This window comes from Lepidochelys kempii, chromosome 12 (assembly GCF_965140285.1).
Source record: "Lepidochelys kempii isolate rLepKem1 chromosome 12, rLepKem1.hap1, whole genome shotgun sequence".
NCBI classification, from domain to species: Eukaryota; Metazoa; Chordata; order Testudines; family Cheloniidae; genus Lepidochelys; species Lepidochelys kempii.
Genome location: NC_136391.1, coordinates 17,038,529 through 17,066,405, shown reverse-complemented (window position 1 = coordinate 17,066,405; position 27,877 = coordinate 17,038,529). Strand labels below are relative to the sequence as shown.

General features: G+C 40.0%; 1 protein-coding gene across 3 annotated transcripts in view; it reads left to right on the top strand.

The window, feature by feature from the left end:
• Positions 1 to 27,656, top strand: part of HEATR3 (HEAT repeat containing 3) — a 39,893-nt gene extending 12,237 nt beyond the window's left edge. For 2 of the 3 annotated variants that reach the window (XM_073307671.1, XM_073307669.1), the window contains exons 4-15: positions 4,169 to 4,317; positions 6,810 to 6,919; positions 7,642 to 7,782; positions 9,254 to 9,537; positions 10,962 to 11,052; positions 14,517 to 14,674; positions 19,833 to 19,915; positions 20,236 to 20,372; positions 23,154 to 23,242; positions 24,869 to 25,012; positions 25,113 to 25,289; positions 26,353 to 27,656. In XM_073307671.1, coding sequence (XP_073163772.1) covers positions 4,169 to 4,317; positions 6,810 to 6,919; positions 7,642 to 7,782; positions 9,254 to 9,537; positions 10,962 to 11,052; positions 14,517 to 14,674; positions 19,833 to 19,915; positions 20,236 to 20,372; positions 23,154 to 23,242; positions 24,869 to 25,012; positions 25,113 to 25,289; positions 26,353 to 26,475 — 1,686 coding nt within the window. In that variant the 3' untranslated portion in view covers positions 26,476 to 27,656. The remainder of the gene's footprint in view (positions 1 to 4,168; positions 4,318 to 6,809; positions 6,920 to 7,641; positions 7,783 to 9,253; positions 9,538 to 10,961; positions 11,053 to 14,516; positions 14,675 to 19,832; positions 19,916 to 20,235; positions 20,373 to 23,153; positions 23,243 to 24,868; positions 25,013 to 25,112; positions 25,290 to 26,352) is intronic. The other variant, XM_073307670.1, reaches the window with a different exon arrangement.
• Positions 27,657 to 27,877: the final 221 nt, after the last annotated feature.

Below are 27,877 nucleotides of genomic sequence, written 5' to 3'. Positions count from 1 at the left end.
ACTTCTATACAATTTTTAAATTGTCCTCGTCTTTCTTTTTTCAAAACTACCATGAAGTGTTTGTAAAATTGTTCTGAAGGAGTCACTTGAAATTTAGGCAGAAATTCTGACAAGATTAATGTATCTCATAATGTTAGAATTGTAATTTTTTTTTTCTATTTGTAGTAGATACAATCAAGCAGAATTAGGATATTAGCTGAAAATAAATTGCACATGTGACAATCAGCAACCAGACACACCAAGAGGAGAACAGGGGGGCTGAACCCTAAAGAATAAGCTGTTGAATCAGCTGATTGTGTATGATGATGATATATTAGACAAAAATGTCAAATAAACTTCAGCTCCACCTCCCAGCCGGACAGCGAGCAATCAGACAGGGAGAGGCACCTCCCAAGCCAGACTCAAGTAACCATTGCACAATCCACGAGAAGACAAAGATGGGCCATTAAAGTTAATAGAAAGTCATTGAGACAAGTGGGTATTTTCCCACTTTGAATATCTGTAGTGATTGAAGAAAAAGAAAACCCTACAAACCCTTTTAAAACGGAAGGGGTTGGAAGTGAAAGGCAACCGAGGGACCGTCTTTAGATGGGAAGCAGTCTGTGGATGCTAATGCCCCCCAAATCTAGGGTGTATGCTCGGAAACTGTTCAAAGGCAATAGGTAACTTGTATTAGAAAAGGGATTTCATTGAAGATGGAAGTGTAAAGTCTAAGGCACTTCTGCGCTACAAATTTACATTGGCACAGCTGCAGTGAGTCTGGTGAAGATGCTCTAAACCGATCAGAGAGAGCTCTCCCGTCAGCTTAGTAACTTCACCTCCATGAGAGGCAATAGCTATGTTGGTGGGAGAATCTCTCCTGCTGACATAGCACTGTCTACACAGGAGGATAAGGTCAGTATAACTACGTCACTTGGGGTGTAGATTTTTCACACCTGTGAGTGACGTAGTTGTACTGCAGGAAGTATCTGACTTAGACCAAGGGCGAGGCTGCATCTTTGTTTGTTTGCTGGGTAACTTGTTTGTAGATTCATAGATATTAAGGTCAGAAGGGACCATTATGATCATCTAGTCTGACCTCCTGCACAATGCAGGCCACAGAATCTCACCCACCCACTCCTGTGATAAACCTCTCACCTATGTCTGAGCTATTGAAGTCCTCAAATCATGGTTTAAAGACTTCAAGGAGCAGAGAATCCTCCAGCAAGTGACCCGTGCCCCATGCTACAGAGGAAGGCGAAAACGCCACGGGGCCTCTTCCAATCTGCCCTCTAGGAAAATTCCTTCCTGACCTTAAATATGGCGATCAGATGAACCCTGAGCATATGGGCAAGATTCACCAGCCAGATACCCAGGAAAGAATTCTCTGTAGTAACTCAGATCCCACCCCATCTAACATCCCATCACAGGCTATTGGGCCTATTTACCATGAATATTTAAAGATCAATTAATTGCCAAAATCATACTATCCCATCATACCATCTCCTCCATAAACTTATCGAGTGTAATCTTAAAGCCAGATAGGTCTTTTGCCCCCACTGCTTTCCTTGGAAGGCTATTCCAGAACTTCATTCCTCTGATGGTTAGAAACCTTTGTCTAATTTCAAGTCTAAACTTCCCGATGGCCAGTTTATATCTATTTGTTCTTGTGTCCACATTGGTACTGAGCTTAAATAATTCCTCTCCCTCTCCAGTATTTATTCCTCTGATGTATTTATAGAGAGCAATCATACCTCCCCTCAGCCTTCTTTGGTTAGGCTAAACAAGCCAAGCTCCTTGAGTCTTCTTTCATAAGACAGGTTTTCCATTCCTCAGATCATCCTAGTAGCCCTTCTCTGTACCTGTTCCATGTTTGCTTTCCTTTACTATTTCATCTTTGAATCTGGGGTTTTTCTATTAAATCCACTTTTTTTTTTTTTTAAACCCCCAAGCAGATCTGTTGTACAAACTGTATGGCGTGTGTGCGCCAAAGTAAACTGATAACTAGTGGGTCTGTTTCATGCCTTCATGGGAATGGTCCAGGTGCCTGGTATTTACGAACTTGGGGAGGATGGATTTGGGGAGACTCAGGACTCCAAGGGCTGTTGGAGTCACCCCTCAAGGAGTGACTAAGCTGGTGGAAGCCAGGGTGAGACCTTGTGCTTGGTGGGCTAGCTACTGATATCAGGGTTCTGAGTCATACAGCGTTTAAGGCACCCCAAGGTACAGAGCGGGTGGTGACATAGCTCCTTGCTCATTTGGATGATCTCCAGCATGTCACAGTAGTGTAGTTGGTACAGGAGTTGCACTCCAGTATCAGTGAACTGAGGTTCGCTCTCCAAATACTTGCTGAACAAACCCTAGTGGATTCAAAAGTGAGGGAACAAAGTACAAGCTCACAGGTTGTTGTATTCTTTTGTTTATTTTGTGTCAAGTGGAATAATGAAGGAAAGGGGAGAATGAGCAAATTAGAGTCCTGGTATGCAATGGATAAAAAGCAGCTAGGGAGCTTATGTTTGAAATCTGAGCCATAACAGCAGAGCATTAAGGCACCCCAAGGTCAGAAGGCAGGCAGTGACCAAGCCCCTTACTGGTTGGGATGATCCCCAAATGTCTTAGCTCCCTAAGGAATTGCTCCTAATCCCTTTTCACATAAATTATTACACAACTGGAACACTTTATTTCTGTGAGAGTTTACCAAAATGATATGCAAATCTAGAGAGAGATCCCAAGCAAGGACCTGATTCTGCACTCTGATCTGCTAGCACAGATCCCTGTGCCCGCACAGAAATCCGTTGAAGTTAATGGGACCCCACACAGCTATAGGGAGGGTGAATCATGCAAGCAAATCTGATTGCAGGATCTTTACAATTTGACATTACATGCCACATCTACTGAGGTTCACAGTGAGTGCTCTAATCCAAATTAATGATTGAATTTACAGTTGGCAACGTTGTTGTACCAGTCACAGTAAGATAAAGTGTTTCTAATACCTCTAATTGTACTATATAGTCTCCATTTGGTCCAGTGAATAAGGACCAAGACTGGGAGTCAAGACCTGGGTTCCATCTATCCACTGACTTTACTGTGTTTTGGACAAGCTATTTAACCTCTGTGCCTAACTTTCCCCATCTATAAAATGTGGATAACTGTCAATCCCTGTGTAGACTGCCCTTCTGAGACCCTTTTCCAGTCCACTGAGTGCATCCGTTTTAACTGGAAGGTCTCTACCTTCCCTTTGGGATGGGATCCCACAATCCTCCACTCTCCCACTGGGTCTCTGATTTACACCCGCTAGCTGTCAACCATATTAGTAGGCCCATAGCTTGGCACCTGTAAGAGTTTTCTTTGGGGGTTTGTGGACAGGAATAACATGCTGTGATACAGAAACAGATTCTTGAAAACAAAGTATATTTGTTTTGCCAAAGGGTACTCAGCTCTTAGAGAAGTGGATTTAAATTAACAGAGATCTACACGTACTCTCTTACCTACACTTGGCATTCCCTTTGAGGCCCCGGATAGACCTGACTTAGCCCTGCTGCCCCTCTCTTCTCTTTGGGCATCAAGTTACAGCATGGTTGCTGCAGACCCCTAACTTCCAGTAAGTCTCCGTGTCAGCCTGACAATTTCCCTCAGCATAGGGGCAATCATTTAAGAGAATACTGTTTCTTGAACCCTAGATTCTGAGCCTTGAGTATTATTTTACCTTTCCAGCCTGGTTTCTTCAACAATCCTTTTTGGTTTAAATACGCTTTCAGACAAGGTGAGTACACAGAAGGGAAAACTACATTTATAAAAAAAACAACATATTTCCCAGTTCTCCACATTAGCCATGTTTGTAAAGTGCTGTGAGATATGTAGACGACATTCTGTAAAAGTGTTTAATTATTAGCATTAATGGACATTCCAGTGTTCGTGAGAAGCATCTGCCATTGTGTTTTCTTGTGGCAGTCAGACAAAAGTTTAACAAGTTTATTTGTCTAGAAGAAAGTGCTTTTGAAAACGAGGGGATGTGTGACAAGACATAGTAGAGGTGTGTAATTTCTTTTCTGTAGAAAGGAATAGTTGAATTCGTATATGACCCTGAAGTATATGATGTTTGCCATGAAGAGTTGCAGATGAACTGTAAATTCTGTCATTAAGTAGCTGTCCTGAGATCTCTGCTTTTAATTTTTTTTCTCTTGTCCAGTTCTTTTCCAATTCCTTTTTACCTATTCGGTTACAGTGCAGTGCTGGACTAGAGGCCAACGAGGTCTCTCCCACGAAATGCCAAGATACAAAGAAAAATTGTGTTGAAGACATAGCCAATGAGGCTGTTAATGTGTTATGGAATGTATGGTAAGTTTCATTTTAATATTAACACAGATGCTTTTCTTATATATCTAGTTCTTTTGAAAAATGTTTGACCTGATATGTCCCAGTGAAGATAAAAGCAATAATAGCTGGTCATTTCATTCCTGAAAGTAGTTTGTATATTAACATGGTTATCTCTTTTCAAACTTGAAAAATGTATTTATATACTTTTCCCCCATAAATGGCAAATAACATAAAACATGTTTTTTAAGTGAAAGATTGTGAAGATCCACAAAGTTATTATTTTTAAATTATTATTAATCAAGAAGGTAGGACTGTGCTGAAATCTGACTTCCAAGAGCTACTCAGTCTAAATCCTGATTTTGGCTTTTGTGCAACTACTAGACCATAATCACTTTGAAGGTGAAGACTTTCTGCAATTCATGGGAGACTGAAGACTGCACCTCCCAAAATTCCTGTAGGACCATTCTGTAATGGAGAAGTAGGGGACCATTATATGCCAACCAGGAGACTACAGTGCTGTTCCAGCCTCAGTGGGGAATGTAGGCCCCACCAGAGTCCCTACTGCTGGAGCCTAATGTTTTGCTACAATTAAACTACTCTCTGTGAGCCTGATCATGCGCTCAGTGGAGCCAATAGGAGTTTTATATTGATTTTGTTGAGTTCAGGCCTCTTGAGTTCTGGAATGCTCCAAATCATGGATTATATAAATGGGAGTCCCCCAGAATTCATAGCGAAGCCGCAGAATGGAAACCTAGGATGGCCCGTATGCTGCTGGGCTCTGCATTCTCCACTGAAGGGGCAGAGTGGAGCTTCCTGATCTGCATATCCTATGCCCATTCTATCAGCGCCTGGAGATCACTACATGAAAGTGTAAAGAGTGCTGAATCTACAGGGAGAGGACATTAAGGAGAATGCAGAATGTCTAGATAGAAATATGGAGTATTGAAATGGGGAAAGAATTAAGACCTATAGAACATAGAGGTTAGTAAACCTTTGGGGTGTCTGTAATGGAGAGAAAGCTGCAGAAGAGTAACAGAATAGTGAAGAAAGTGCTGAGGTATGAGCCTTAAAGTGACCTATGCAGATCTGCAGTATAAAGAAAGGGAACGCTGACTGGGAACTAAGTTCAGCACAATGTTAAAATCAAAGGCAGCTGAAGCAATGCACAACACAGATTTGTCCACCATGTGCTTTCCCCAGGTACTGCAATCTCAAGGGGAAGATTAAAATGGTTGATCATGCCACCAGTGCTAGAAACAGCTTCCCCCTCCCTCCTGCTATCTGACATTATAAAGAGAAATGCCATTTGTTTCAGGCAGTCATCTCCTCTGTTGAGTCAAATCCTTCCACCTTCTGTGTGGGGATGGACGACCTTGTAGCAGTGGAACACATCCGGTTATGCTATACTAAGAGCCATGATTTTCTAGCTATTAGGCTTCGCCATGGAGCCAATCTGCGGCCATGTCGGGGGAAAGAGTGAGGATTTCTTTTCTTCCTCCTCCCTCTGCAGATGTTCCCAGTGCCCGCTAGTGCTCTGATGCAGGAAGGGTGCTTAAGCATATTTAAGCATGTGACTAGTCCCATTACTAATTTACATCCATTTGTGTAGCTGACATGAAGAAAATTATAGGTTGCACAAAGAGAAACGGAAACAATATTAATAGAAACTCTAGTGCAGACATTGGTGTGACACAATCTGACAAAGACTTGGGCTAAGAGTTCAAACTGAATTTCAACCTAGAATGGTTTTTTGTTGTTGTTCATTTAGACTCCATCATGTAAGCTGCTCCATGGGGGTGGAACCTTGAGACCATATGAAGCCCTACTGCCTTCATTGGGGCTCCAGGCATCTGCAAGCATGGAGTAGCAGCAGGGTTGGGGCCTTCGTGTCTAACACACACACACAACTATAAAATAACTGCATGCACAAGTCTCTGTGCTGCCACGTAACTTTTTGTTGTGTAACCCTTGCCCTCAATAGAACTGGATTTCTTGTATTCATTTGTCACTTGTCGTGTCTTATTTCAAATGTAAGTGACTTTGAGACAGGGACCATGTTTTGTAAAGCATTTAGCATATTTTGGGCACTAGACAAATAATAATTATCGCAAGTTTCCTGGCCATTGGCTAGGTTCTGTGGTATTTCTGATCTGTAGAAGTCATGGTTCCGTCTTAATATTTTAGTTCTAAGTGAAATAAGTGAGTTAATTTAAATACATACAAATAAGATCAGTAAGATAATTAAAGTAAATGGCACCTTTCAGATGGTTTTAGAAAAGTAGTACAGACTTCTGAATGTCAACTATCTGTGCTGGAACAATGACTTCTTATTACTGAATGGAAAAGAACCACCCTTCAAAGTGGAAAATGTGTCCTGAAGCTGTTAGTTTTTTAAAATGAATTAATAAAAATATAAATTCCAAAACTAAAATGTTTGAATAAATTGTTAGAGCTCTATTATAGTGACTTTTGTTAAAAGTGAAAAATGTTTTATCATTCTTTGTTTTTCTTAGTGAGTGCAATGGTACGGCAGTATCTGTATTTAACAAAGAAGGGTGCTTGGATGTTGTGTTACAATATTTGAAGAAATTTTCCACAAATATAGATCTGGCTATCTCAGTAGGTAAGTGGTGAAAAGGGTAGTGATCATCATGTAGTGTTTTGAGCTACGAATATATACCTAGCCTTTCAATACACTGTATTATATGGTCATATTAATGATCCTATAGATTCACAACTGAAAATAAGAACTTCAGAAAGCCTTCTTCTAAAAATTACACTTTGGAGTTTGACATCTTGTATGCTTGTTTTCCCTCTCACTCAAGCATGACAATACACCATTCCCCTTTTGGAGTGAAGATTTTCTGGAGAAAAATAAACTAATTTAGATTTTTTAGGGATGAGTTTGTAATGCAAGGGGGCACCATCAATTGAAAAATTACACTTCTCTCTGAAAATGTTTGCTCTAACTAATATTGTTACAAGTACTTCAAAACATTTCTACTGTTTCTCTTGTACAGTCAGTCAGGGCTTGATCCACATACTTCATGTGAGTAACTGAATTCAGTGGGACTGTTCTCTGGGTAAAGTTATTCATGCCCAAAAGGGTTTGCAAGACTGAGCTCCAACATTGCTTTCACCTATTTGTGTGTATCTTTCATGCAACATAAAAGGAGAAGAAAACCCTTTTTTAGTTGAAAAACGGTTATTGTTGGGGCAGTGTAGTACCGTAAACTACTTTTATCCCACACTTGTGAAATTGAACAGCTTTCATGATGATAGTGTCTATCCAGTTAGCGATCTGAAAACATGACGTTTTTGTTCGGTTGGTTTTTGTCACTACAGCACATTGCTTGCAGGCAGTGACAGAAGATAACCCAGAGCTGCTTTCTTCTTTCAATGCTTCTGCGCACCAAGTATTGGAATCCATAATGTTGTCCCAAGACAGTACCATGGAGCATATCCTTTTAAGGACATTGTTGGCAGGTATGATCAACTGGACCCTAACTTTTATATTTGAATATGCTGTATAGAAGGTAAAGTGGGATGGGAGAGGCAGAGGTTTTAGTTCTCCATCATGCCAAAGTAATAGCAACAAATTATGTTGTTGCCAAAGTGCCAGCTTAGAAGCAAGAGCTGGGTAGATTGTTCTCAAATCTATTCCTGCCACTGTTATGCCTTTGTCAGGGAGCCTGGGGTTTCATGTCATTTTTCACAGCCACGTAGCGTAAGATAGCCAATATCTGAATCATGCCTAAAGGCACTGTCTCTTGATTGTGACTTCAGTTCCAATTTGGTTTGGTGTTACTCATTCATTAGTTCTTACTAAGGAAATAAGGCAGTAATAAATATTAAAGAAACTATGTTGCTCTTGACCTTATCTACACTGGGCTTTCAAGCATTTGGAAATAGATTTTGAACTTTGCTTTAGCAAGAACAACATTTAAACCATTTCTAACATGATTTATCTGGCCACTCTGTGTGAGGCCAACCTATTATACTGTAACAGAGATTTTGAAAGCAGTTTTACACCAGTTTGGCCTGTCCAGGCTGGCCAATCAAGACTTGTCTGAAATTGGTTTAGCTGGAAGAGTGTTGAAACAGACTTTGAAAATCTGTTTTCAAACATGGTTTTTAAAGCCCAATATAAAGTGCCTGGGCCATTGGATGCTTTGCCTTCAGCTTCACCATCTTGTGTTACACCTTCCAGTTAAGATGCTTAATTCATGATGATTTCTGACACTGAAGTACAGTTAACTAGAATTCTCCTATCTAAAGCACTCAGTACCTGTGCTTGGACAGGGAGGGTTTTATTTAATTTCTTTTTATTTTTTGACTGTTTATAGGTCTGACGAATAATAAAATCAAGCAATGTAATGGGAAAGAAAATCTCTCCCTTCGTCCTTTTAAGACCATGAATAGCTCAAAATTAAACTCATTCAGTGTCCTGAAGATCTGCTATATAAATCAGGAAACGTGTCACCAGGATTGCCCTATGGAAATATTTTGTCCATTTTTATGAGATGAGGTTTGCCCCAGCTTAAGGTTTTGGGCCTTGAATGTTCGATATAGGTTGACACTTGAAGAACTGAACAGAAAGGCACAAGTCTATAGGAAACTCCTAAAATTTCAGTTCATAAGGGACTCATGCCTTTCTGAAGGAGGCAGTTGTTTATCACTTTATGCAAGGGATTGGAAATCGGGGGGGCATGGGTTCTGTTTTCAGCCATACCATGAAACCTCTGATCATGGGGAAACTTTTATGTGCCTTAGATTCTCCTTTTATAAGATGGGGATCTATATCTGTGTTTGAAAAGTACTTTGAGATTCTTGATGAAAGATGTGGCATAGATACTGAGTACTATAGTTAGCACAAGCTCTGGTTTTGCAATGGCTACAAGAAGGCCGTGCACCGTGTAGCTTAAAGGTTTTGACATTCTCACTCTCCCATGTTTAGGCTCTGTCTGGAATATAAAGGACACCATTCCATCCAGTAGCCAGGCAAGCACAATAAATGCTATCCTGAAGATTTTCTCAGAATCACTAGTGGTGGATGCTGGTGAAACAGTTATTCACATGAAGGAAGCTGAAACACAAAGATTAAAACTCACTGCAGAGGCAGAAACTGAGGAAAATGTGGGTGATATAATAGACAACTCTGTATTGAATGAAGATGATGAAATGGAAGAACCACCCAAAGGAAAAATCAAAAGAGACAATGACATTTCAGATCTACTTCCAGTAAGTGAGGCAGATTGTGGCTGACATAGCGCTTAGGGCAGTGTTATGCTTCTGATAGTCTTTGGTTAACTGTCAATCTCAATTTCCTGTAACTCATTCGCAGAAGGGTGAAACTTTCCCAAAAAATTCAGCCACACACTCCTGGCATAGAGAATTTCATCCTGATCTGTTAAAGTTTGGCAAAGTTATAAGCAACTGAAAATGGGATCCTATAATGGAAGGTTCATCCTTAATTATAGACAGAGCTACCAGAATGGTATCAGTGCTATCTCCTTTTCTCTGCCAGCTGGCCACCCAGATAGGAAGTAGCAGTGGCTGCTGGGGCTGGCGTGTGGCTTCCCCCCCTTCCTCTACCCGCCCCCCTTTGGCATAGGACCATCATGCTAACCCCCATCATGCAGCCACAGCCTCCCCATGGAGTGGGAGGCGAAGGGAGCCTTGGCATTTGTGCCTGTCTTGTGAAATTCCAACACTTACCCATGATTCTGCTGTGATTTTTTTTTTTTTTAAGCCCTGCAGTTTACAAAAGGGTCTTACAACTAGACCACATTTGGGCAGTTTTTCATTGGGACAGCAAAAGGCATATGCCTGACACAAAGCCCAACCTTTGGCAAGTTTCAGGTCCCTGCTCCAAAGCATGGGGGTGCTAGACCTTTTCAGATGAAAGATTGCCAGAATTTAACAAGGGCAAAACAGTAGCCTCCTTCTCAGAAACCACTGAGTCATTATGGCTGAAATTTTTTAAAATAAATTCAGCCTGAGGCAGACACCCAGCCTGTCAAATTTCAGCCCAAATGGTTAAAGTTTATGAAGTAACTGAATTAATGGGAAGTGCCGGGCAACCTTAGTAGACAGTGGTACCAGTCACACCTATAATTCTTTTTTACAAATTATAAGAATTTGGACATATTGAAAAGGGGGAAAACAGAACAATTCTGAGATTTTGGCAGGTTTTGATGAGATTAGACCTTTCAGGATGACAAGTGGCATAGATACTGAAGTGGACTTGATCCAGGCTAATGCAATGCTGAATGAGTTGTTTTTGTTTTTGTTTTTACTGCCAATTTATCAGAGGTAGGCAATTAAGAGCTCACACACCTCCGAGTCTGGTAGTGTTTTTGAAGCAGAGATCTCATACCTGTCCAGCGAGACCTATTGTCCTTAGAACAATATTCCCTACTAATCTCACTTGTGATCTGTGTCTATTAGATAGAGGTTCTATTAGTCTGCAGAACGAAATACTAAACAATTTCTGCAGTTTGGCACACAGCAGTATTAGTAGAACGTTTGATATTCTCTGTTCTGTTAGTTTTTTATGTGACACCTATTCACAATTATCATATTTTATCTGTTTTGGTTGACAGTCTAGCTGCTTTAAAATTAGAGTGCTGTCCTCCAAAATTAAGTTTGTTTGTTTTCTATAGGCTGATAAGTGGGAGCTGAAACAAGTGACAGCCTTACTGATGGCTCAGCAGACAGCCCTGGAAATCATTGTTAATATGTGCTGCAGTGAAGGTATGTAGGCCGCTTTTTCATTGTTACCAAGGCTTCCATTTTTAGTAACATGGCAAATTTAGTTGGACTATTCTGGGATCTTATCTAACTTGACCTGCTAATCCTCCCATTCTTAAAAGTGAACAAACCATGGATTTGCATCCTTTAATGCCCCTTACTGTACATAAAGAATCTCAAGATATTAATTTCTAATCCTTTTTTCTATGTGTTTGACATTGCAGATTTGAGGTGTATCAGTTTCAAACTTCCCTCTTTGTTGGAGTCCTTCAGCAAAATTGTACGCAATCTGAAGCCAGGTTTCCACTTAAGTTTCACCAGACTTAGCTCTGTTGATTAGGGGTGTGGTTTTTGTTTGTTTTTTGCCGTGACATAGCTGTGCTGTCAGATGCCCTAGTTTCTGCAGTTATATTGGCAAAAAAGTGCTTTTCTGCTGTAGCTTATTTTGCTGGCTGAACACAGGAAAACTGTATCAGCTTTTGCTGGGATAACTGCATCTACAATAAGAAAGTTTTGCCAGGCTTTCAAGTGCAGGCAGGGCCAAAGACTCAACAGATATTCCGTCTTCAGTTAGGGGCTGGGTGCACTGCAGCTCAGGTTTCAGCTTTTTGTGGTGTTGCTATCCAGGCCCACCGTCAAAGAGGGAAATTTGAACCCGATACCACTGATACTTCTAAATTTAAAAAAAAAACGGGGGAGGGGAGAATGTTTTAAAGAGTAATGTAGCAAATGTCTTTTTATGGCTCTGGAGCAGCAACTCTTTTGTTTACTCACTAAATGATAAAATCATCAATGGTTGGTTTTAAAAGAAATGGGACAACACCATTGAAATGTGCATCGTTTATTCTTTGGACCTTCTGTGTGAAGAATCTCTTAGTTTTTCTTATGACTGCAGCAATGCGAGAGAATCATTAGTTTGTTTTTAAATCATGGTTTATATATAATATTCTATTTTTTATCTCCATTATTGCTATAGGACTTGCTATAGCAGCTGCAGTTGAGCATCTCAGTTGCTTTCTTTAGATTTTAAATAATTACAATAACTCTATCTCTGTTTTTGTTAATCTGTGCACCAGACGCTTTTATTTTGCGGATATTAAGAACTTTCCCAGTTGTCTTGCAACTATTTTAAAATGTCAGCTTGAAGTTCATGAAAGTAATTTCAAAAATTAACTGTCTGATAGAGTCTTTTTTAAATAGTACTTCTTGACTTTCATTTTTATTTAATTTGGATGGGGATAAATAAATAACAAAGGCTTTTCTAATCCCTTGTTTTGCTTATGAGAGTTTCCTGGGCAAGCCTGAGAGCAACACCACTAAACTTACTCAAGCCCACCTCTCCTCCCATCCCCTTCCTTTATGTGCATAGATCCACCTCTTCAGTTTTAGGTTTGCTGCTGTTACTGATAAACACTCTTCTTGGGGAAGAATATGTGGATAAACTCCCCCTAGAGCAATGCATGAAAGTGATGATACTAACCACCAACAAAAGAGAAACTGATTTATGCATGAACTTCTGTGCAAATATACCTAGTACATTGGAAAAAAATAGATTTTTTTTCATTAATTTTTTGTTCTAGTAAACTTAATGGTTATTTGCAGAAATAGTAGGTACAACATTTTCAGCTGGAAGTGTGGTTTTCAGGTTGATAATGGCTCTTTAAGAATAACTTACAAAAACCTCTTCCCCCCCCGGCTACTCTCCTCTCCTCCCCACCCCACCCCACCCAGTTCTTTATGTCCCAGGACATTCAGTGCTATTAAGGCTTTGATCCTACATTTGGATCTGTACGGAGTGTGCAGGAAGGTGGCTCTTGAGCAGAATCCTGGACCGTGAATAGGATTCCATGAGCACCTGGATCCACTTGCAGGATTGGAGCCTCAGTTTGTTACAAAAAGAAAAGGAGTACTTGTGGCACCTTAGAGACTAACCAATTTATTTGAGCATATGCTCAAATAAATTGGTTAGTCTCTAAGGTGCCACAAGTACTCCTTTTCTTTTTGCGAATACAGACTAACACGGCTGTTCCTCTGAAACCTGTCAGTTTGTTACAGTAGATCGATCTTCTGCTGTGCAATCACATTCTTGTTAAGGAGCTATCTTCTTCATCTTGCGTTGGCTTTCTTATTCTCTTTTGTTTTGTTCCATTTGTCCTTTACTGTCTTTGCATCCTAGACTTGTGGAATGCAACTTCAAAAGTGGGAGGAGAGGCAGCTTTGTACTGTGCTGATAATAGGAATTATATGCGCACAATGTGGTTTGTGCAAGTATTTCACAGGGCTCTATGTACATGAAGCTTCTTTTGAAAACAGGCTGCTTTACTTTTAAAAGGGGGAGGGAGGAATTTTTTTTTTTCTGTTTTGACTTCAGCAGTTAGTCTGTCTCTTTTTTTCAATACTAGTTTATTAGTCATTCTTTTGACAGTTAATAAAATAATCAAATAACTGAGGAGTCTTCAACATGAATATTAAAATAAGTAGCTGAAACTTTTAATCTCTCATACTACTGCTCCTGACCATAACGTAAATTTGATCCCCAAGCTACCCACATTTAGGTGATAACTTCTTAAGTAAATCTTGCTGGTTCTGATGAAAACCCTACTAACACCATATATTCCCTTTGGTAATTTCTACTATGTGAGAAAATCTGCACCTAATAAATGAAGGTCTTTTTAAACTGAATATCTCATCTAATGAACAGTAATTCATAAGATTTCCTCATTTAATTAGAAAATCTCTTGTGGGTAGCTGCATATGCTGCTGTTTGTTTACTCAGTATAAAATACAAACCCCTTGCATTACTACAGTACTATCCAGTCCATGATTAGACGGAAATAAGGTCTGTAGGAATTAAGAGGATTCCAGAGACAGGTGTTCATTTAATTTTCAGGTTGCTTAGGGACTAAGATATTTTGATTTCCGAACTTCAGCCAGTGTACTGAATTCAGACATACCCTGCTTACCAGGCATGAGACAGACTCCACACCCCAGGTCCTGGCTTCCTTTCAAGGGGGCATAAGGCAGGGAGCAGGAGTCATCAGGTGGGGCTGCAAATGTGGGTTTGACTGGGAATCATCTGTAATGAGGAAATATATAAATATATTGTTATATATGTATATATGTAAATATATTCCTTGCCCTCTACAGATGCAGTCTTGGAATGAATAAAAATATACCAAACTCAGCATTCTGTTCCATCCTGTAGTACTTGATAAATTGAATAAGCTTAACCTAAACATGAGCCTTTTATTAAAATAATTCATATGATATTGGTTTAAAGTGTCTTGCACAAGGCTGAAGGCTTGAAATGTACTAGAGCACTAGTTCCTAGAGACTATCATGTAAAATTTTTCTGGAGTTAAGCTGGGCATCAGACACTAGTTTGCACACTAGATAATTCAGGAGTTGGGTTGTCTAGTTTGTGCGTGACTTCAGATTTCATTTTTAAATCTATGTTCTATTCTCAGATCCCTCTGATGACGAATGGGAAGAACTCTCCAGCAGTGATGAGAGTGATCTGTTTATGGAGAATTCCTATGATGAGGGCAGTGGGCAGCCCATGTCACCCCTTTGCCTCTCTGCTGAGGTTCATGCAGCACTCATGAACAACCTCATTCCAAAGAAGGTAGAACTGCTGTATATCATCTGATCACAACTCAAATTCAGTCTTTTCACTGTTTGATTTAGACCCTAGTTTAGACCAACAAATTATTCTAATCCAACTATAGTACAGGAAGATTTATCTTTGATTAACCTTTAGCGTTTTTTAAAAATCCTAGATATGTAGCATCATTCATGCAAGCTGACTTAACTTAAATAATTCTGTGGTGTAAATGAGACTAAAAAATTCCTCCAGTATGTCAGGAATGAAGTCAGATATTGGGCTTTTCTGAATCGGTGCAGGATTTTCCAAGTTGGATATATTAAGGGTGACCTGCATAGAGAAAATGGAAATTGTACAAGCCATGGGAATAAATGCCAGTTTTCACTCCTATCCAGGCTGGGGGAGAATGCCAGAGAGCAAATTGAAATAAATACAAACTTCTCCCCCTCCCCCTCTTAAATTGTTAATTTCTATAGTCTACGTGCCAATTCTGATTTTGCTGTTGAGTCCCCAGAACTCATCTTAGTCGGATTTCACAGGCATCAGAAAATATGAAACATTCATTTTTAAAGTGACTATAGTAAAGATTTTCTTAAACATTGTACACAGTCCCTGTGTCTACGCACTTGGAGGCTCTCTGCTGCATCAATGCTTAGATCGATTCTCCAGCATGACTGTTCTGGAACCTCAACAATTAGCCTTTAACTAGTGAGAAGATTTCTATCTGAGCTGTAAGAGAGGCAAAATAAACCGTCTGTGCTGACTACCCTTCACAGCCTATATAGAGACAAGGTGGGTGAGGTAATATGTTTTATTGAACCATCTTCGGTAGGTGAAAGAGAAAAGCTTTTAAGCCTCACCTGAAGCTGGAGGTCGCCTGAAGAAGAGTTCCGTGGAACTTGAAAGCTTGTCTATTTCACCAACAGAAGTTGGTCCAATAAAAGATATTACCTCACCCATCTTGTGTGTGTCTTCCTGGGTCAAACGTAGCTACAACAACACTGAAAACTTCATAGCCTAGTCACATCATATAACATTCTTTCTAGTCTACTAATCGCTCAAGAGGATGTTAAACAGTGGTTGTTAAAGGTAGACATTTTTAATCCAGCAGTTCCAGATAACTAGCACCCAAAAGTTTTAAAGGAGGTAGCTGAGGAGCTTGCAGAACCATTAACATTGATTTTAGGTCTTGGAATGCTGGGGAAGTTCCAGAAGACTGGAAGAAAGCTAACTTTGTGATTTAAGAACATAAGTACGGCCATACTGGGTCAGACCAATGATCCATCTAGCCCAGTATCCTGTCTTCCGACAGTGGCCAATGCCAAGTGCTTCAGAAGAAATGAACAGAACAGGTAATCATCAAGTGATGCATTCCCCACTTCTGACAAACAGAGGCTAGGGACACTTCAGAGCATGGTTTTGCATCCCTGCCCATCGTGGCTAATAGCCATTAATGCACCTATCCTCCATGAACCTATCTAGTTCTTTTTGAACCTTGTTATAATCTTGGCCTTCACAACATCCTCTGGCAAGGAGTTCCACAGGTTGACTGTGTAGAAATACTTCCTTTTGTTCATTTTAAACCTGCTTCCTAATTTTTGTTTTGGTGACCTCTAGTTCTTGTGTGATGAAAGAGAGTAAATAACACTTTCTTATTTACTTTCTCCACATCAGTCATGCTTTTGTAGCCCTCTATCATATCCCCCCTTAGTCGTCTCTTTTCCAAGCTGAAAAGTCCCAGTCTTATTAATCTCTCCTCATATGGAAGCTGTTCCATACCCCTAATTGTTTTTGTTGCCCTTTTCTGTACCTTTTCCAATTCCAATATATCATTTTTGAGATGGGGCGACCAGATCTGCTCGCAGTATTGAAGATGTGCCAAATACGGTGCCAGTATTTAAAAAGGGTAAAAGGGACATTCTAGGTAATTATTGGCCACTCAGTCTGACATTGATTCTGGGCAAGATAATGGAGTGGATGATATGGGTCAATTAAAAAAGAATTAAAGGAGGGTGATATAATTCATGCTAATCAACATGGGTTTATGGCAAATAGATCCTGTGCTACTAACTTGATATCTTTTATGGATGAGATTGCAAGTTTGGTTGATAAAGGTAACTGTGTTGCCGTAATAGACTTTTGTAAGGCATTTGATTTGGTACTATATAACATTTTGTTTTAAAATTAAAACAATATAAAATTAACATGGTACATATTAAATGCAGTGGAAGCTGGCTAACTGATAGGTCTCAAAATATAATGGTAAATGGGGAATCGTTATTGAGCGGGTATGTTTCTAGTGGGGTCGTGCAGGGATCGATTCTTGGTCCTAAACTATTTTACATTTTTATTAATAGCCTGGAAGAAAACATAAAATCACTGAAAGTTTTCAGGTGACCCAAAAATTGGGGGAGTGGTAAATAATGAAGATGACAAATCGCTGATAGAGAGCAATCTGGATTGCTTGGTAAACTGGGCGCAAGCAAGCAATTAACATTTTAGTACGGCTAAATGTAAATGTATACGTCTAGTAACAAAGAATGTAAGCCATACTTACAGGATGGGGGACTCTATTGGGAAGCAATGACTGAAAAAAGATTTGGAGGTTGTGGTGGATAATCAGTTGAACATGAGCTCCCAATGTGACCTTGTGGCCAAAAAGGCTAGTGCAGTCCTTGGATGCATAAATGGGAATCTCAAGTAGAAGCAGAGAGGTTATTTTACCGCTGTATTTGGCATTGGTGTGATTGTACTGTCATACTATGTCCACAATTCCAGAAGGATGTTGATAAATTGGAAAGGGTTAAGAGAAGGGGCACAAGAATGATTAAAGGTTTTGAAAACATGCCTTGTGTAGTGATAGACTCAAAGAGCTCAATCTATTTAGTTTAAAAAAGACGAGGTTAAGGGATGACTAGATTACAGTTTATAAGTACCTACGTGGGAATCAAATATTTGATCATGGGCTCTTCAGCCTAGCAGAGAAAGACATAACCCGTTCCCATGACTGGAAGATGAAGCTAGACAAATTCAGACTGGAAATAAGGAATAAATTTTTACGTATAGTTTATCAACCAGTGGAACAATTTACCAAGGGTCTTGGTGGATTCTCCATCCCTGGCAATTTAAAAATCATGATTGGATGTTTTTCTGAAAGATAAGCTCTGGGAATTATTTTAGGGAAGTTCAGTGGCCTGTTAACAGGAAGTCAGATGATGATCATGGTGATCCTTTCTGCCCTTGGAAGCTATGAATCTAGTTATTTTTATTCCTACCCTTCCCTGCCCCAATCTCAGCACCGGTTTCTGTGGTTAGGACAATTTTTGCTTTTGCTCTCTAGGCCACTTTAACAGAAGCAGAGCCATGACTCTTACTGTTTATTTTAAAATATACGTACATATACGTGGATCCTTCTCAAAAATACACCGTATTTTGTTAACAGGTTAAGAGATTTGGGTTGTTAAAACTTGTTTCAAATTCATCTTTACAACTGATGCATCCCAGGAAAAATAACTTTAATCCTCCAGTACTTAAAAGGACACCAACTTAAAATATCATGTTCCTGGAAAAATATTTCACCTGCTACTTTTACAAGTAACAACTCAGATAACTGTAACTGGCAGCATGAGAAAAATATTCGTTTTAGTTTGTTTGCTTTATTTGACAGTGTTTTGGGTTTTTTTTGCTTAGTCACTCTTGCTTTTTCTGTGTAAAGTCAGGTGAGTTTCCTCTGGGTGTATAGGTTTTTCATGCAGTGACAGGGAAGAGGAAAACATTTTTTAAAATAAGAAAATGGGACTGTAAAATAACAAAAATTCAAAGGGGAACTTCAAGTTAGGTGTAAAATCTGAGACAAGTTTGAGTACATTTAAAAAAAAAATTGACTGATTTCACATTGAAGGTGTGTTCCTTTGTAATAAAAAGATCAAACTTCCAAACATTTTGTTCAGTGATAGTATGTACTATGAAGTCATATTGGGAACTCTGCCATTAGGGATTGGTGTTAACATAAAGATGCTTCATCTAACTGTGTCGGTGAAGTAGTTTGATTTCTTTCAGACAAGGATCCAGAATGACACTGGAGGATCTGAGTAACATCTGTTTTTTGGGTTTTTTAAGCCTTTTCTGTCATTCTTTGATAGTCTGATTTGCTCCCTCCTTGCTACAGAGTTCTTTGTGTGAATAACCAGAGAACCCTCCAGAGATCTTCCTGTTGATCTTTCTGCCTTTTCAGCTGCGGGAATCTTACCTCAACTTTTTAACCTTAAAAACTTGGTATGAGGGATTGGCAAAAGTTATGGGTTGTTTATTTGTAAAGTGCCTTGCTCATTCTTAATTGTGAGTTGCCAAGGTAACATGCCTCATCTTGTAGTAGTAGTAGTAGTTTGGCAGTGTGCTAGAATTGAGAACAAAGCGGGTGTCTACATAAGATAAACTGTGTACTCTGTCAAACTGAACCTAAAATATCTGGCAAGATCCGTGGATTCTGCAGCATTGTGGAAATTATGCAGCATATTTATTTTAAATTGTTTAAAGAGGTTTTTGATTAAATATGGAAACAAGTAATTTATAATGTAATTTAATATAAAAAATATTTATATTATGCGAAACCCAGGGCATAACTTCATTGTAGAAGTTGTCAGGAGAGAAGCTGGAGATTCTGGGAGTTGAGTGAATCATGGTTGGAGTTTTTGACATCTGGGGAAGCGCTGGAGGTCGTTTGGGATTGTGGGATAAATATGTAGGTTAATGTTTCTGCTGAGTGATCAACAAAGAAATACACATATTGAATCTATTTCCCTAAGTTAAGTATCCTCTCACCTTCTTGTCAACTGTCTAAATGGGCCATCTTGATTATCACTGCAAAAGTATTTTTCTTCCTGCTGATAATAGCTCATCTTAATTAATTAGCCTCTTACACTCTGTATGGCAACTTCCACCTTCTCTGTATGTACATATGTATCTCCTTACTCTATGTTCCAATCTATGCATCCAATGAAGTGGGCTGTAGTCAACGAAAGCTTATGCTTTAATAAATTTGTTAGTCTCTAAGGTGCCACAAGTACTCCTGTTCTTTTTGCGGATACAGACTAACACGACTGCTTCTCTGAAAGAAATAGCTAACATTAAACTGTCCTTCACCCCGAAAAAACCTGTTGCTGAACTTTTTTTTTTCCAGATTCTTGAAAAAACAGCTTTTCCGAACAGCGTTGCTGTAGACATCTGTATGCACAGTCCATCTTGGAAGCCATTAATTAGAAAGTAGGAATTTCTTTGACTTTTTTACATTTTCAGTGTATTAATGTAACACTAGATATTCAGTTTCAAGATCTTTTGTACCACAAACATTGATATTTTGTGTGGTTCATCTTGGGTCACCCTAGAGAACTGGACCTTACAAGTCTGCTACATCGTTTTAATAACAAGATACAAATATTTACATGTAGATACTTTGTGATCCCCAGGTAAATTATACCCCACCTCAACATTGCATAATTAAATTAAAATTCTTTGTTTATATTGGTAGTTTTTTAATTAATAGAGCCTCAATAGGCATATTTCTTTTATTTACTTTGTTCCAGAATGAACACAGTACAGTGCAGAGCTCTAATGTGTCTCCATAGCATTTTGTTCGTATCAGATGTGGATTGTCTTGGAGGAGCTTCAACACTTCAGTCACTTGCACAGCACCTCTCCCAGCTAGTTTTTTCTCAACCAGGTAAGTTTAAGGCCATAGTGATAAAGAAACTTAACTCAGAAGAGTTTGATTGCTTCTATTATAAATACATTTTATACATAGCATTTAATTTAATACTAGTTTATTACTAATCCCCTCCGCACTTCTTTCCAAATGCAAGAAAACCTGATGTTGGGAATATGCTGCCATGCACCAAAGCTATCTAAACCCCACGTAATCTATTTACCCAGGAAAGCTCTGATCAAATAAAGTTTTTGGAGTGTGTAGTATATGCAAGCACTAAACTATAAAGTGACTTAACCTGTGAGGGAGCCCCATCCTAATGTGAAACCACATCATCTGTATTTGGTCATCACTACCTGTGATGGTGACAGTTTTTTCCATTGATCACATAAGGCAAGCTATTGTCAGGGAGAACAGGACTTCTCCCGAGTATGTCTGAACAAATCTGAATTTGCGAGAATTCACTTCTCTGAAATGACATGTCACCAGCATTATAATTCAGGTTAGGCACCACAGGAAGCTAGTCCCAAAGTGATTTCCAAAGCTGAAACAAACTCTAGTATTTGCATACTTATCAAAATAGGAAATATAACAGGCCTCTCTTTCTCCAGGGCATAAGTTATGTGTGTATTTTTTGTGTACCACTCTTGAAAATGTATATCTCTAATAAATTTAATCATCTGCCCCAAACATTTTACGTTTAGGACTAAACATCAAAGCTGCTTATCAAATTTCCTGGAATGATGATGATTTAATTTGAATGAAGATGATAAACCTGTTGGACAATGTTCTTTTAAAACAGCACTGTTGTGGAGTAGCAAACTTATCCCTGTCTCTAAAAAGCTTCTGTGTTAATTCCACTGAGAGATATTGTGAAGATTTTCCAGTTACTAATGCTGCTTTCAGATTGAGAGGTGACCAGCCGATAAGCAAGCATGCTGGAAATTAATAGTTTAAGGGCCCATCTACACTACAAGAACAACATTAGCCCATGATTCTCTGCTGTGGATAAGAGTCTCTGATGACAGATGCTCCTAGCTGTAGCAGATAATCATGCTAACACACAATTATTGTTGACAGGCCTAGAAACACTGTAGTGAATTATGTGGACTACTGGTATAAGTAGCTGTTCAAAGCTCTAGTCTCCTAACTGGGATAGGAATCTGTAAGGTGCCACAGCAGGTTTTTACTCTTGCAAAAGCCTGTAAATAGCAACAAAAGCACATTAGGGGAGAATGAAAAGTGTTAAAATACAGAACAATATGCACGCAAGAAGATGGTTGGTATTGGGGAACAGTTGAATATTCAAAATTTTGTGGGCACAGTTTGAGTCTTAGGTTTCCAGGGTTTACTGCATGCCAGGGGGAAACTAACAGGTGAACAAACGTGTTCTGTACGTTAACTGGGGAGATATTAATATTCTGGGTGCATGTTGGAGCTCAGAGTCCCAGGGAAAAGACTGGATGTCTTATAAATCTGCTTAAGAGAGCTAGGAATTGAGTTTTAAAATACGCCCTTAGCTCCTTTGCAGTGCTCCTCTTAGTGCTCCAGTGGGGCTTATGATCTGAAATATTGTTGTGGGACACTTGTGCTAAATTTTCAGTTTGGCCTTAAATAGGCCTCTCTTTTTGCATGCATAATTGTACACCTATATTTTATGTCACTTAGAAGTTCTAGTCCTGGATTGTTTGGGAAAACTAGGACTTTAGACATCTGTGGCATAAGTTGTAGGTACAAATACACTTCTACCCCGATATAACACTGTCCTCGGGAGACAAAAAATCTCACCGCGTTATAGGTGAGACTGCGTTATATGGAACTTGCTTTGGCCCCACCTGTTCTTTGTTCCCTGACTGCCCTCTCCAGAGACCCCCATCCCTAATCACCCCCAGGACCCGATCGTACCCCCCCCCGTCCCCTGACTGCTCCAACCCCTATCCACACCTCCTGCCCCGTGACAGGCACTCACCGGCAGCCCCGGGAAGCGGAGCAACACGGCCCCAGCCCACTCCACTCCGCCACGTCCCAGCCGTGGCGCTCCGCTTCCTGCCACTGGTGAGCGCGGGGAGGTTGGGGAAAGGACGCCCTCCGCACTCACCGGCAGCGGGAAGCGGAGCGACGCAGCCCCAGCCTGCTCCGTTTTCCTTGCCCCAGCCATGTCACTGCGGGGGAGGGGGCAGTTGGGGAAAGGTCCCGCATTCACCTGTGGTGGGAAGCGGAGTGCCACACTGGGAACTGGCGGAGTGGAGCTGGCTTGGGCCAGGCTGCTCCGCTTCCGCTGCTACCGGTGAGTGTGGGGGGAATCCCTTCCCCCAAGCCCCCTCCCCTGAGCGACACGGCTGGGGCCGGGGCGAGGGAAGCAGAGCAGGCTACTCCCAGCCCTCGGGTAATCTTCCGGGCCACTCAAAAGTGCCCCCTCCCTCCCACAGCTCCTGCCTCCCAGGCCCTGGGGGGAGAGCCCCTGACCGCCCCCAAGACCTCTGCCCCTTATCCAACGTCCCGGCCCGGAACCCTTAACACACTGCTCAGAGCAGCGTGTTGGAGCTTTACCGCGTTGTATGCGAACCCGCGTTATATCGGGTTGCATTATACCGGGGTAGAGGTGTATGAACATGAAATTGTTGGCAGTTTCCACCTACAAAGCTAGAGGCCCAGTTTCTGAAAATCTAGGTTTTAACATAGAGCAGCACCAATAGATGTGGAATAGAAGGAAATTTTTCTCTGCTCTCAGTGCAGAAAGTCTTTAAAATGATTTGAAGTTTGTTCTGACTCTTTGGCTTTGTGTTTATTTTTGAACAGAATTTCCTACACACACTGAATTCCTGGAAGCCATAACTAGTGCTATGAGGGCTCTCTTGCAAACAATGGCATCAAAGAATATATCTCAGGTGAGAGATTTTTCTACCAAACGTTGGGCATTCTGGTAGATTGAGGTACAGTAAATTTACATCAGATTGTACTTGAATGGTTTTGAAAACAAACCAATCTTTAAAGAGTGCTAGATTCTTGTAACTTGATGTTTAATGCTTTAAGCATTGTGACAATGCTTATTAACACTGCTGGAATTGTAGGTTTAACAAAATTCATCCTAATTTTTCTCATAGATAAATAAGGTTTGCTGAAAATAATATGCTCCTGCAGCAGGGGTGGGCAAACTTTTAGGCCTGAGGGCCACATCTGGGTATGGAAATTGTATGGCGGGCTATGAATGCTCACAAAATTGGGAGGTGGGGAGAGGATGAGGAGATTAGGGTGCGGGAGGAGGCTCTGGTCTTGGGCAGGAGGTTGGAGTGCGGGGGAGGCGGGCGGATGAGGGCTCCAGCTGGAGGTGCAGGCTTTGATGTGGGGCCATGGATGAGGGCTTTGGAGTACAGGAGGGGGCTCTGGGCTGGGATTGAGGGTTTTGGAGAGCAGGAGGGGGATCAGGGTTGGGGATCAGGGGTGCAGGCTTCAGATGGCCATACCTCAAGCAGCTCCCAGAAGCGGCGGCATGTCCCCCCGTTGGCTCCTATGCTGAGGCGCAGCCAGGTGGGTCTGCGTGTTGGCCTGTCTGCAGGCGCTGCCCCCACAGTTCTCATTGGCCATGGTTCCCAGCCTATGGGAGCTGTGGGGGTGGGGGCGGTATGCGGAGCCCTCTGGCTACCCCTGTGTGTAGGAGCCGGAGGGGGGACATGCCGGCCGCTTCCCAGGAGCCGCACGGAGCCACGGCACGTGCGGAGCAGGGCAAGCCCCTGACCCAGCTTCCCAGCAGGACCTCGAGGACTGGATTAAAAGGTCTTGATGGGCCGGATGTGGACCCTGGGCCGTAGTTTGCCCACCCCTGTCCTAGAAGAAACCTTTCACGCTAATTCTGAGCCTGGTGGTTATTTCATATACATATTTAAAGAAAAACAGTTGGGCTAACTTTTTCAAAAACAAATGTAAAACCGAAGCTGTATCTGTCTGTGCAGCAGCCACAGTTTTTAATTTTTGTGTGCTAAACTACCAAGGCTAGTGGTGGATTCTTTCTTGCTTGATAGCTTCAAGGCTGTATGCCTTTCTAAAAGATGTACTTTAACCGTACAAGTTATTGGTTCATTATAGCGGTTACTGGGGGAAATGTGATATTCTTGTCAGACTAGATGACTTAATGGTCCTTTCTGGCTTTAAATGCTATGAATTTATGAATAAAGAGTTTCTGTAATGTTTATTAATGGCTTAGAAGGAGTTATTCAAATATTTCAGGTAAATATGTGGCTTTTGGTTTAGGGCTTTTTACCTACAGAGACATGACAATGAGTCTCGAGCCTTTCTGGAGGAAACTCCTGAAGGAGTAAAAGGATAGTTTAATAATCTCCATGCTGATTCCATCTTCAGTCTTAACTTTTTTCATAATATACTGATGCTACTTATCTGCTATAGGTTTGTCTGTCTTATATAGACGCAAATGACCTAAAGATTTTTCTTTGAAATAGTGTTTCTCTGGAAATTTAAATTTGTCTGACATTTACTTTTCTTCCCTTTTTTTTAAATAGTGTATGACTCCTGAGCAGCTGATGACTTTATGTGAAGCAGGTATTCATAGCAGTAATATCAGTGTTAGAGTAAATGTAGTTAGCATCCTGGGAATTGCTGGCAGCGTGCTGGCAAAAGTAGAAGATACAGCTGAAACACTAAAGGTAAAAAATACCTTGGTAGCAACCCCTAAACTGCTTTAGTGGAAATTACTTGCCATTGTTTTATAATGCCATGTTTTTAAAAATAAGTGTCTCTTTTCAGATGATTGGTAAATTTCTTCTTGAGGTTGCTATGAAGGATTCTTCTCTTGTGGTAGCCGGAGAAGCTCTGGATGCTCTCTTTGATGTTTTTGCAGATGGGAAAGAGGCTGAAAAAGCAGCAGTTCAGATTAAATTGCTCCCTGCACTGAAAGAATTCCAGCCAGTCTTCAAAATGAGGGTAGGCATCTCACAAATAGTAACCAGTCCAAGGCCTCAAAACACAGTGCAAGTTAACACTTGAGATTAGTTTAGCTGCTTGTACTACCAGGAATTTTATGTGAAATATGCCCACATGATTTTAAACAATTCAGTGCATAGAAGAGAGCACAAAAACAAACCTCACTTACTGTTAGTATGTTTTAGATGGAAAGAAGAGTTCCTTTCTTGACCATCAATTTAACCAGGGGTATAAAGAAATAATCCCATATTTACTACGAGGCACCTTTGGTGTCTAAGTTATTGTCGATCTTTTTCTGAAATTCTGGTAAGTTGATTCTGCCAATTCCTCCATGGGTAGAGAGGGCCAAACATGGTTAACCTTTAGAGAGGAGAGAGGAAATCCTCTTCTGAAACTAGTTTGACTTCTTGTTTTAATTTGCATGGGTGTCCAGATGTGTATATATTTATCCTGTTGCTGCTTAGTTAAGATAGTCTTAACCAGAATCCTTTACTTGTAAGTGAAATTATACAAATGAAACTTCCGATCTCTCAAATTATTATTTTTTTCCTTTAAAAGGGGGTAAATTTTCAAAGCATTGTGTTACTTTAGCCAGGTGACACCCAGTAGGCTAAAAGCTCCAATATACTTTTAAAATAGATACCTTTTTATTTCTATAGTTTATTGCTGGATGGCCTAATATCTTTTAGCCCATCATTCTAGGGCACAACAAATTCGCGGCTGTCATACTCCACCAATTGACCCTTCATTAAATGTGTGGGTGTTCTGCACTTCATTTTATTTCTGAGTGCAGTGCTAGGTGTTTTCCCTAAAATATCTACAGAGGATAAATACATGTTTATACATAAATACAGATTTAACTCTGAAGTCGGATACCAATAATAGTACTGGTCAGATATCTGGCAATGATGTGCTGTGAATTTACTGTTTTTGAATAATTGAAAGGCAGGAGCATCATATCCTGCCAGAGGGTATCAGAGGAGTGCTTGGCTGTCCTAATCTGAAAAGCTGCCTTCTCAATTATGGGGGTGTGTGTGTGTATAATTTTTTTTTTTTATTGCAGATGCGGAAAGAAGGAAAAGGACAGTACAGTACAGATCAGTTGTGTGTTCTTGACAATGTGAAAATGAATTTGAGAAGATTCATTGCCTATCAAGAGAAATTAGGGGGGGAAAAGACTACTTGAAACAGACTTTAAATTAAGGTTTTCTTTATTGATTGTCAAATATGTAAGTTTTGAATTCTAGGATTTTGGGGAGAGGGAGTTGTTTTTATGTTAACATTGCATTTCTTACATTATGTATATTTTATACTCTCTGGGAAGATGCAATATTAAAGCTGGATTCAGCATATTAAAGTATTGCATTACTTTGAAATTTCATGTTAATGCTTGTAAGAAATGGTGTTGCAATCTTGAGATATGTAAATACAGTTTACTCTCATTGTGTGGAAACCTTCATATACCCTGGCACAAAATTATACCACAAGGAATTAGTTAAAAAAATAAAATCACAGTTACCTACAAAGTTGAGAAAACCCATAAAAAGCCGAGATTTTTTTTTCAGATGATCTAAGTAGCGGCTAAATGCCTAAGAAAGTTAATGTGTACTGTCAGCTGTGTTCAAAATTGAAAGGGCAGCTTTGGCAAGTTTCCTGAGCAAAGTATGATAAGTACATAGATTGTGATGAGCATTTGGACTTTTTTTTGTCCTCCGAGGCTTATCAAAGAAGCAGCTATGTCAAATTCACTTTCATCCAGCATAATAAATTCTTATATGACAGGTAATTATTGTGGAAGTTAGTTTAGAAGAAACCCGCAAAAGATATTTGGCCTGATTTTTACTTCATTTTGTGGATGTTCAGCTTTCTGAAAATCAGTTCAATAGGCTTTACTTCCCTTCTGTAGATCCTACATTAAGGTAAAGTTTGGATTCGGGAAAGTAATACACCTAATAAAAATACAGCTATTTTTGTACTGAAATGTGATATAAAAAAGATTTTTATAAAAATTGTTGAACTGATATCTACTCAAATGTGTTTGTTGGAGATTTTAAACTGAAATGCCTGTAAAATACATTACCTATTTTTGAAGAAGTGTCACTGATTATGGATGCATAAAGACAAAGATGGACTTTTATATATGAAAATTTTTTATTAATTTCTTCAAATGTATTTGTTTAATTCATGAAAACGAAAGTATCTCAAATACATGATGTAGAAAAATAAGTTTAGGGGATGTATGTGTGTGTGGCTTTGGAGAACTGGGAATGCAGACATTACATCTAAAAACCAATCAGTTTTATTCATTATGTGAGGTGGGGCGAGATTCAAAGACCAATAAAATTGGGAAGAATTGAACACTTTAAAGATGTCAAATATTGTATAAAATTTTTGGAGGGTGGGGGGGTATTTTTAGAGCTTGCCTGTTAAGCCTTGTTGAATGATTGAAACGGAATATTTGAAGACTTTAGTGTTCTGATGCTATTGTGCCAGTCCACAGAGATTTTAGTAGCTAACACTAAAATGGATTCTTCTAAATACTAAATATTTTAACTCTAATGATCAGATTTTTACCCCTGTCAGCCGAG